The 11,372-nt window shown below is 45.2% G+C and overlaps 1 protein-coding gene across 1 annotated transcript; it reads left to right on the forward strand.

Annotated features, from left to right (window-relative positions):
- Window positions 1-298: 298 nt before the first annotated feature.
- Window positions 299-10,535, forward strand: hspd1 (heat shock 60 protein 1). The gene is made up of 11 exons (XM_063214127.1): window positions 299-501; window positions 2,024-2,199; window positions 2,851-3,186; window positions 3,306-3,401; window positions 3,517-3,610; window positions 3,875-4,043; window positions 4,350-4,449; window positions 4,805-5,050; window positions 6,602-6,776; window positions 7,047-7,225; window positions 9,798-10,535. Exons 2-11 carry the CDS (start codon window positions 2,026-2,028, stop codon window positions 9,963-9,965), a joined length of 1,737 nt encoding a protein of 578 aa, XP_063070197.1. The 5' UTR covers window positions 299-501; window positions 2,024-2,025; the 3' UTR covers window positions 9,966-10,535.
- Window positions 10,536-11,372: the final 837 nt, after the last annotated feature.

The following is an 11,372-nucleotide window of genomic DNA, read 5'->3' on the forward strand; positions in this document are numbered from 1 at the left end:
AATGAAGCGAAATAAGCATGTTGCGGCTAATTATAATGTAGTTATTCAATGTATGTGTTTTTTTATTTCTCGGCTCTTACACAATGTTGACCTCTGACCTCGTGTTTTTTCACCAATCGTAACAGCGAAAATTCTCGAATGAATGGCCCCAGAACGAGCATTGTGCAATACCTAACGTGTTTAGTGACAATTTTCCTTTTTAGCACCTCATTTCCCCTATTGCTATTAATGGGCATGCTTTATGTCATCATTGGCATCAAAACTGATGTGAAAATTATGCAAAAAAGTGGCTTGAAATCCACATTTCGTCTTCACCTGTACCATGCATACATGGTTTGGGGCACGTGGCTCTGTTACCCGGATGAAGTAAGACATGTGCAAGGTTTGAGGAGTGTTCTCGTGCAACCAGTCTTCTGAATTATATCATTCCGTGTCCTCCGGACTGTCAAGTGAACCGTCTCCCTGCGTTGTCAGCCCCAAGTTCTTTGATTTAACGCACAAGTAAGTACAAATTAACGTAGCATCCCATGTGCAACACATGGAAAATACGGATCATGTTTTAATATTTCCAAGGTATCCAGTAACGTCACCTTTATGGCATCGCACACCTCAAGAGTAGCTAGTAATGTTTGTAGTAAGTAAGAGATGCCTATGAACGACCATACCCGGAAAATTAATTGTAATGCACGATATTTAATGCTATGTTTTCAAATTAGGCACACTATGAATGAACAGTGTAGTGTTTGTTTTTGATCGCGCTGCAAAGTCAGGCACAGCATTCGCTTGCGGTGGGGGATGGAGACTCCCAACTGAGATCGTTCCCGGACGTGCGGTCCCAGGTGTTTCTATCACTCCCGGACGTGTAGTCCCACCCGATTATATTTCACGTATTATCATATACTGCCACATACAAGCAATTTAGGGTTAGGGTTAGGGTTAGGGTTAGGTTTAGGGTTAAGGTTAGGGTTAGGGTTAGAAACAAAAAACTAACATCAACAACATAACTAGCTCCGTCATATGGCGGTGGTACCGATAGTCTGGCTAGTGGGAGCGAGATGAAAAGGGAGCGTCCTGGGTTGGGAGCGTCAATCAGGGAATCATTGGCTTGAATCACTTTAGTATTGAGAGCAGCTGTACAATTGTGGAGTCATCATGCGTCCGAAGAATTTAACACTCAATAGTGTGCATGTCTTCTTTGTCATGAGGATTTGAATAAACGTGATCAACTTCTACTAACCGATATAGTGGTTATGTTGGTTGATAATAATGGGTTCAGGTAGAATAATGTTCTTTGTGAACATGTCGCACAAGTTCAATTAGCTTAGAGTACTGCAACAGCATGATGCGTTCTGTATTCGTGCTGCCCATGAATGAGCCAGTGAAATCTAAAGTGTGTACATGATCTCTCTCTACACTAGATTTGCCACCAGTATTTACTAAGACCACACGTGTTTGCTATGGAGGCATTTGCCCTCTTCACCTGTGAAGACAGGATGAGGGAAAATAGCCTTCATGCATAAATTACATGGCCGTACAATTATGAATGAAGTGTGTGTGGTAGCAAGTCTTTAGCGCAGTCGATTTAAACGCAGGGCGTCTGGGAGAATTTTGACCTTGTGACGCATGACCTGGGAGCACACGTGGGGGGTTTCTCACAGCATTGTTCCGGTTACTGAAAGGAAGCTGCTGTTTTTGATGTTGTGAAACCTGTGAAATCTTACACAACACAAATCATGATTGGATTTACAAGAACGGACATTTGGCTCATAATTAACATAACCATACAAAGAACATTTGCATACATAGGTTACAGTTAAATTTTCCCAAAGCACGCGTTCTTTCCCTGTTGTAGGCCTACCTGGTATTCCTAATGGACTGCAAAGGTTTTGTTCTGTCCGATTAAAATAATAACAATGAGGGAATGTTATGCAGGATCCTAACAATTAATATTACCGGTAATAAAAAAGATTATGATGATAATAACAATGAATTTCCCTTTGATCTTTTTCATCTTTGTCTGCAGAGATGTTCCGCCTCCCAGCAGTAATGAGACAGGTGCGGCCAGTGTGCCGGGCCCTAGCCCCACACCTCACCCGCTCCTACGCCAAGGACGTCAAGTTTGGGGCCGATGCACGCGCCCTCATGCTGCAAGGCGTGGACCTCCTGGCGGACACTGTGGCAGTCACCATGGGACCCAAGGTGAGATGGGATATCTAGGCCAGTGTGGTAGCCGTGGCCTAATGGTTAGGGAGTTGATTTAAGGATCAGAGGGTTGCAGGTTCGAATAACACCCTGATCTGCAGGTCATGGCTTCAGCACCCTTGAGCAAGGCACCTAACCCCACATTGCTCCATGGAGTGTAATTACCCTGTAATATAACCTTGGAAGAACTTGTCAGCTAAGTGAATGTAATGTGCAATGTAGAGGTTGAACACCTGTAGCTGCTGTGTAGCCTTGCGACTCTGTCTGGAATCACTCTGTTTAGTGCTGGGGGGGGGGACTTGCCTTATTCACCAGGTTGGTGTCTGCTGTGGTGATCTTACAAAGATCAGGACTAGGCCAACTCAGCAGGATACAATATTTTTGCCCACTGTGCAGACTGCTATGCCTTTAGTCTGTAATTAATACAAAGTAAAGACGGTGCTCTTGGTCAGGAAGTTGAATAATGTTGTAATATTGTAATATTCCATTGTCAGAAACACATTTCGGTTGTGTAAGGACACCTCTGTCCATGTTTACACAGAGAGTTATCTAAGTGGCAGCAAAGATGGTACTAGACGTGATAGTTCATTGCAGTGCTGTATCAGTGTTTTGACTGGAGGTCCTTGCCTTGTCCGTCGTCCCCCACAGGGCCGCACAGTCATCATCGAGCAGAGCTGGGGAAGCCCCAAGGTCACCAAAGATGGCGTCACCGTGGCCAAGAGCATCGACCTCAAGTGCAAATACCAGAACATCGGCGCCAAGCTGGTTCAAGACGTGGCCAACAACACCAACGAGGAGGCTGGAGACGGCACCACCACGGCCACCGTTCTGGCCCGCGCCATCGCCAAGGAAGGCTTTGACACCATCAGCAAAGGGGCCAACCCTGTAGAGATCCGACGCGGCGTCATGCAGGCCGTGGAGACCGTTATCGGCGAGCTGAAGAATCTGTCCAAACCAGTGACCACCCCAGAGGAAATCGCTCAGGTAAAGAGGGTGATGGGAGTGAAATTGTTGGCAAGTCCTGCTGTGGACTGAGTAGGTCATTGAGTACATTGCCATCTACTGGTGTGTATCTGTCTCATTCTCCCTTTTCCTCTTTGTAGGTGGCAACTATTTCTGCCAATGGAGACAGTGAGATCGGAAATATCATCTCCAACGCAATGAAGAAAGTGGGCAGGAAAGGAGTCATTACTGTAAAGGTAAAATTGACTTAAGCTTTTCCACATTTGCTGTGACCTTAATGTCCAGGGTGTAGTATCTTTTTTTAAATTATTATTTGTTTATGTTGACTATGTTGTTATCATTTCCACACAGGATGGCAAAACTTTGCATGATGAGCTGGAGATCATTGAGGGCCTGAAGTTTGATCGTGGCTATATCTCTCCCTATTTCATCAACACCGCTAAAGGTAACATGCATGTAGACTCTATTGTGAAAAATATCCAGATGCACCTACACGCATGTTTTCATGCATGATTTAGCTGGTAGGTTGCTAGACTTGATGTAGTTTAAAAAACTGTATTGGTGTTGAATGCAGTTGTTGGCATTATGGCATTATATTCTTGCCATAGAATATATGACATCTCATCTCATGTATTTTATTTATTGTTTACATACGTTTTATACCGTGAGTATTTTTTCCTCACCATGTTGTTATCTTCTGTGCCTGCAGGTCAGAAGTGTGAGTTCCAGGACGCGTTCCTGCTGCTGAGCGAGAAGAAGATCTCCAGTGTGCAGAGCATCGTGCCCGCTTTGGAGATCGCCAACCAGCACCGCAAGCCTCTGGTCATCGTGGCCGAGGATGTGGACGGAGAGGCGCTGAGCACCTTGGTCCTCAACAGGTCTGTAGCAGACAAATAAACAAACAAAACAAGCAAGCAAGCTGCCCAGTCGAAGAGAGAAGCTTCTTCTTGCTGCCCACTCTGTCTAAGACACATGGGGGATTGTTGTTCTATGAATACCTTTGTGCCAATTATAGGAATATAATTACCAAACATGGCCGTTACTGTACAATAATAACACTGTAGCTTCATGTTTAGGTGGTTAGTATCATTTTTGTCCATGCAGTTTGTTTGATGTCAAGGTTAGTGAGTTCAAGTTTTTGAATGGTATTGCTCTTATTTTGTTGGTCTCTACTGCCCACTCAGGCTGAAGGTGGGACTGCAGGTGGTGGCAGTGAAGGCTCCTGGCTTTGGAGACAATCGCAAGAACCAGCTGCTGGACATGGCCATCGCCACTGGGGGCACTGTAAGCATACTCTAAAACTGCTTAATACACACTCATGGGCCAAAGCTGTTCCTCCTGTGGTATTCTGATATGCAGAATGCAAAATCTGCCTGTTAATAATTTCCATTGTTACGAAGCTACACTCTTCAGGGACAAATCTAATCTGAAGTTTGTTGTTCACAGTCTTGTGCTGATTGAGAATGCTATGTCTGTTCTGTCTGTTTCTTGCGTGACACCCTTGAAGGGTATGGGCCAGGTATTAAAATGATCCTGTCTGTCTGTTTGTCCTGTCCGCCTACAGTGTTTCGGTTCATGAATATAGAGTTGGCCAGGGCACCAGGTTGCCATCTCTGAATGCTCATATCCCTGTTTGTAGGTGTTTGGTGATGAGGCCACGGGTCTCGCCCTGGAAGATGTGACGCCGCTCCACTTTGGCAGGGTGGGCGAGGTGCTGGTGACCAAGGACGACACGATGATCCTAAAGGGGAAAGGGGACCCAGACGCCATCGAGCGACGCGCCAACGAGATCGTGGAGCAGCTGGAGAGCACCAGCAGCGACTACGAGAAGGAGAAGCTGAACGAGAGGCTGGCCAAGCTGTCTGACGGAGTGGCTGTGCTCAAGGTGAGGCAGCCGAGGAGGACTGAAGGGCTGATCGTATAAGGCTCTGCATACTTCACGTGCGCACTTTGGCGCATTTGGCGCGAGAACCATTAAAATGTGGCAGACCATTCATAGTCAAAAGCGCCATTAACAGGCTTTCGCTTGCATTTTCGGAAGTGTGCCCTCTGCTGTTCATGAGAGAAACTGCAGAAAACGCCGCCAGAATCAGATGCAGCGGTTGTAGAGATCTAAAATAGAAAGCCAAACACGGCTGCTGTAGGGCTACTGAACGTCTGACTTGTGACTTACCACAATGAAACATAGATTTTTGTTGTAGCCTACATTGCCAGATCATTCCAACACCATGTGAGAGCATTGTTCTGGCTGCAGAATTTATAAATAGATCGCCGAACACAACGTGCTTCTGAACAAAGTAAACAATTGTTTCACTGAACAACATTTAAGGGAGAAGATAAAATAACTCTAGGACATTTTATTATCCTCAAAATGATGCAGGATCCATTCTGTAGTAGCCTACAGTAGCTGTAGCCTCTCTTCGCAACTCCTGCTTTGTCTGCCTACCTGCATGGTCGCTGGTGGCGCACGCCAAGTTACAAAAAATGTGGGGTGCACGAACTCGCGCCGCGCCAGCCGCGCCAGGGGCGTGTGACGTCATTTTGGGTCACGTGACGGCGCGCGCCATCGTCGCGAGTGAGGTATGAAGGAGGTTAGCGCCAGTCACGCCAAGTATGAATCCGCCTTAAGGCTCCGTGCCTGATTTTGGGCTTCACAGTGTTTGCAAAAGGAAAAAAAAGACTCGTCTGATTTTTCTTGTGTCCAAACCTGTTAAAGGTACAGGCTCAGGGTTTTCTTCTACTCTCAGACCCGAGGCTGTGTGGACACTGGAGAGCAATGCAAGGTCCTCAGTTATTGCTTTAGGTCGACAACATGCCTGCTGTTAATTAGCAAAAGATCTTCCATACCTGATGCTATAAATGGTTCCTTTTGAAGTTTTCTAGTTGTGTATTAAGTTGAATTCAGTAAGTTGAAGTGTCGTCATTCATATGTCTGCTATCTAGAACCTGTGCTAGCTGAAAGATTTCCCCCATGTTAAAATTACAGTACTCGTGGCTATGCAATGTCACGTGAAAAGTCTAAATAAGGAAGGAATAGTGCCAAAAGAGTGGAGTTTAAGAACGCTTCATCTCACCACGTTCTACAGAAAAAGACAAATAGAATGTTACAAATAAGTCTCAAATTTTTGTATCTTTTCAACATTATTTAGCTGTTAGGTTGCTAGAATTAATGTAGTTTCAAAAAATAATAAAAAGATCAGCTCTGTGTTGGTCTTGAATGCCGTTGTTGGCATTATGGCATTATATTCTTGTCATAGACACATGGGTGTACTTAGTTCAGGGTTGCCTCTGGCCTAATATTATGGAAGCTTTGTGAATGCTTGGGAGTTTTGCCAGGCTTAATTAAGTTTATCACCTGTGAGTTAAACAACCTTCCTGGCACTTTTGAGTTCCATTGCTGAGCTTGCTTGTTTAACGCAGTCGTTTCTTCTTCCAGATTGGAGGCACGAGCGATGTGGAGGTGAACGAGAAGAAGGATCGTGTGACTGATGCTCTGAATGCCACGCGGGCAGCTGTGGAGGAGGGCATTGTGCCCGGCGGAGGCTGTGCCCTGCTGCGCTGCATCCCGGCCCTTGATGCCATCACGCCAGCCAATGCTGACCAGAAAGTTGGTACGTATGTTACATTGTGCATCTTTGTTTTCTCAAGTATTGTTTGCAATGAAGTGAAGTATATCTACTGTACCATTCCACCTGAAATAACTATTCAATGCTATTTTTAAATAAAATCTCAGTTGTAAAAGCTACATTCACATGATACAAATAAGCAGTTATTGAAAGAATGAAATTAGAAGGAAAGTCTGAAAGGCTTTCAAACTTAAGTCACACTTCATGGGGTTTCTTTATTCCATCTTCCTCCTCCTTGCTCTCTGCTATTCATAGGTATTGATATTATCCGTCGTGCCCTGCGTATCCCGGCGATGACCATTGCCAAGAACGCCGGTGTGGAGGGCTCCCTGGTGGTGGAGAAGATCCTGCAGAGCGAGGCGGACATCGGTTATGACGCCCTGGTTGGGGAGTACGTCAACATGGTGGAGAAGGGCATCATTGACCCCACTAAGGTACGGCAGACGGGGAAGCCCGCGGGGGATCATCCACTTTATTTTCACACCTATTAACCGTTCACATTTCAACGATTTTTCGGTGCTCCCAAAGCTTCTAGTTCCGTAGCCTACCCAGGACCCTGCTGAATGTTAAATAATAATACATTTTCAAAGTACTTGGGATCACTTCACATAAAAACAGATCAGAGCAGCAGGAACAAAATAAAAGCGTCAATACATCACATCAGAAATGGGAAAATCATAAAGAGAGAGAGAGCAGTAACAGTAAAACAGCTTAAAAATCTATTTTAAATGGATAACATGAAAAAGCAGTAGGTTAGGCACTAGTAACCACTACCCAAATAGTAATGGCGCCACCCTTGTAGCTGTGGATATAAAGTCCCTTCTGTGCATGACCCCCCTGCAGTAGCGCCGTATCCCACTTAAGGGACTGTTGGTTTAATACATTCACTAGTCTATCATGAACTAGGGCTGTGTCTCAAATGCTGCACTTGTGCACTTCGGACACTGTTTTTCAGTGCCTAGGGCGCTCACGCTGAAAATTTCAGTTGAGCCAGTGCACTGAAAGTGCCAGGATGATCCCCTAACAATGGCGGGAAAATGCAGTGCTTGAATGATGGACACTGCATGCACTAAACGGCGGCCATGTTGACAATGACAGGGAGGAAATGTGGCATTCAGTTCAGTAGAAGAGTTTGGTCAACAGTCTCCTAATTCTGTAAGTAATGTTGATGGGACACCAACCTTTACTTGCCAACCAAAGTATTGTATGTGTGATTGTTGTCCTTTGGGGTGAAGGACATGAATATACAAGCACCAGACGCTGTGCATTGTAAACAGTAGCCAACTCATATTTTGGCAAGCTAATGGCATGCTCAGCCGTCACTTCCAGCGAGGGCACAGTGCATAGTGCTCACATTTTTCCTCGACACTATGCACTAAAGACCTCAGTGCACTGTGTGCACTATGCACTGACTGTCAGTGCACTGACAAAAGTGTGCCATTTGAGACATAGCCTAGGTCTCTGAATGGAGTTTTCATAGGCTTTACATAGCTTACCCAGATTTTCATCTACTAGTTCAACCACATTTTTGGCACGTATGCACTCTTGCCGAGAGCTTGAGCTCATATAGGTCCAAAAAGCAGGGCTGCCAACAGGGGGCACACATGGGTCAGTTGGATCCAGAGGCGGACATCCCTGGCTCAGCAAGTAAAAACTCAGCCAGACCCAGGAAGAGGGGGGAAATGGGCCTTCATTACATTGTATTCAGTATATTGGGTAGGTGTGGGGCCTTTCAGATGATGATCTCCAAAAATTCCGTGCTCCTGGACGCGGATGTTAAGGACACGAAATCCGTGTCCAGGAGCACGGATTTTGCCGACATTCCGTGCTTTTGGACACAAAATTATTTTCCGTGATGGACACACTGAAGTGCTCTCTATTCCCACAGCACTGTGTTTCCACAGTCTTGTGTTTTCTCAGGATTTTTCCAATTTCAAATATTTTTCTCAAAAAACATTTCTTACTGACAGGTTAGGGTTAGGGATTGTTTTGGTCTGGGCACAGCTAGCTAGTATTCTTTCATTCATTATATGAATTTGACAGCCTATCAACCAACTTGAAAAGGTATTTCTGAAAAATGTCTTTAATGACAGGTTAAGGTTAGGGAATGTTTTGGTCAGGCACAACTTAAATTGCTATAGCATTATTTTGTTTAGGATTAGCATTTGGTATGTATTTTCTAATGATGGAGTTAACACAGTGCTGTGGGAATAGAGAAAGCACTTCCGTGTGCCCATCACGGAAAACAATTCCGTGTCCAGGAGCCCGGAATTTTGGCAAAATCCGTGCTCCTGGACACGGATTTCGTGTCCTTAAGATTTTTGGAGATCAGGCTGGGCAGCAAACCTGACAATAAGCACTGGCTGTTTGCTACCCAGCGATGACTGCCTGAGCACAATGACCGCTTAATGCACGGCTGTCTGTGGTAGCAACACGTAATGCCTGTTTCTGTTGCTGTGCTTGGAGATGAAAATGAACACCAAGTGTTTCTCAGCCAGGCTGCAATGGTAGGACATGTAGTGACTGACATTAACATTATGTAACAGCAGTTGGTACATTGTTGTAACTTAAGAAAAGACAGCACTCCACGTCGCATTCACGTTTTATTGCCTGTCATCCGCTTTAGTTGTCAGCTGATACGAACACTGAAAGGAGACCCAAAGCGTTTGACAGCCTGTGAATTGTGAATTTGATTATAGTAGGAGTGCTATGCTTTATTTTCGGTTTTCTGTAAATATTTAATTGCTTTTATTAATTAGAACCTTGTAATTCTTTCTTTGCGAGTTGAGTGTTTTATGAACTACGTTTTTCATAGTAAATCTGTCTTCTTTTTAAAATCTCTTCTGCTTAAAGTACTTTTCCTTATCATGATCTGATACTTTCCCCCCCTCATGTCATCTGACATCAGCCATGCACGAATGTCATGTTTTTGTTTTTTTTCCTTTCCCTTCATCAAGCACACCTTTCTTGTTGTGACAATTCTGAACGGTTCTTGTTTCCATGCAGGTCGTGAGGACGGCCCTGTTGGACGCGGCCGGTGTGGCGTCACTGCTGTCGACGGCAGAGGCGGTTGTCACGGAGATCCCCAAGGAGGAGAAGGCTCCGGACATGGGTGGCATGGGCGGAATGGGAGGCATGGGTGGCATGGGCGGAATGGGAGGAGGCATGTTCTAAACGCCAGACGCGACTCAATGCCCCTCGAAACTCAAACAGACTTATTAATAAGCGAATAAGGACCGGGGGCGGAGTGGGAGGAGCTGAGGGACAGGACGTGCCCTCCACTTACCCCCACCCACCCCTTTACCTGCTGGGAGACAGAGAAGGAGCTGCTGAACTGATCTGGACACAACAGGCAACCTTCTCGCCTATTCAGCAGCACTGTACATTCATAAATGACCTTTAATGAATCCCCACCACTGACGACTCATAAAAGTTCAGCCCCACCACTGCTCTTCCCTTCACAGCTAGACCAGGGTACACCAGATGGCACGGTGTCGAGGGCGAACACGTCCTGCCTAGAAATGAGACTCTGTTCCAGCTGGCTGCCTTATTGCTCTGAAGCGCACACGTTTGCTGTACTTTACAGCGAGAAAATAATGCACATCACACCTCCCTCTCCCTCTCCAGTGGCTCCACTTAAGATTGTGGGCATTTCTCAAAATCTAGTGTGCACACTTCCAAGTGTATTCAGCCTAATTAGTCACACCCAGTGATTGGATACTCTTTCTAGCTCTTTCGAGCTTCGTACAGAGCCATCTAATATCAGAGTTACGCCACTCCCATAGACCTCTATGGACCAATCTTTCCACAGCAATGGCGGCTCTCATGGAGCCTTACGGAGCGTTAACATGGAAATCCCCATTGACTTTAGTTCTATTAGAAGTTACTTAGTTCCAGGAGGTGGCCGTAGAACACAGAAAATGTGGTAAAGGTAATGTAATTTGTTTGTACTTAATCTTTGTTTGGTATGTGATCGTTCTGTGTTAGTTTCCAACGAACAGAAGTTTACTGTTAAGAAACATTTTAATCTACGCGAATCACATCACCAACCGACTTCCTGGTCCCCGGTTTGCGCAACTCTGTTATTAGATGGCTCTGGCTTCGTAGAGTTCACCAAAGAATATCCAATCACTGGGCGTGACTGATTAGGCTGATACACTTAGAAGTGTGCGCATTAGGTTTTGAGAAACGCCCAGAGTGTCCTTGTGGTGACCTTTGGTGTTCAGAGTTGCTGGTTTAGTGAAACTGATGCGTGGTGTATAAAGCTGATTTATGAGAGCCTGTGTGAAGAATATGTGGGTGTAAGAGATCAGTCTGCCCCTCTTGTGTGACGTCCATTTTGGGGTTAAATACTCAATAATCAAGCTTACAATAGTCCATGAAGTAGCCCAATTAACTGCTAAAGTACATTATATCCACCCAAGGGAAGGTCCATCAGAGCCCATTTCAGCTGGAGGTCTGCTTTTGTGTTTACCATTGTCTTTTTTGTAATCATGGGTGCAAGTGACACTACTTCCTCCTGTTTTTTTCCTGTGACTTCATCTACCTTTGTGGAGAAAACTATAAAGTATCCCCGCTGTC

This window comes from Engraulis encrasicolus, chromosome 13, assembly GCF_034702125.1.
Source record: "Engraulis encrasicolus isolate BLACKSEA-1 chromosome 13, IST_EnEncr_1.0, whole genome shotgun sequence".
Taxonomy (NCBI): Eukaryota; Metazoa; Chordata; class Actinopteri; order Clupeiformes; family Engraulidae; genus Engraulis; species Engraulis encrasicolus.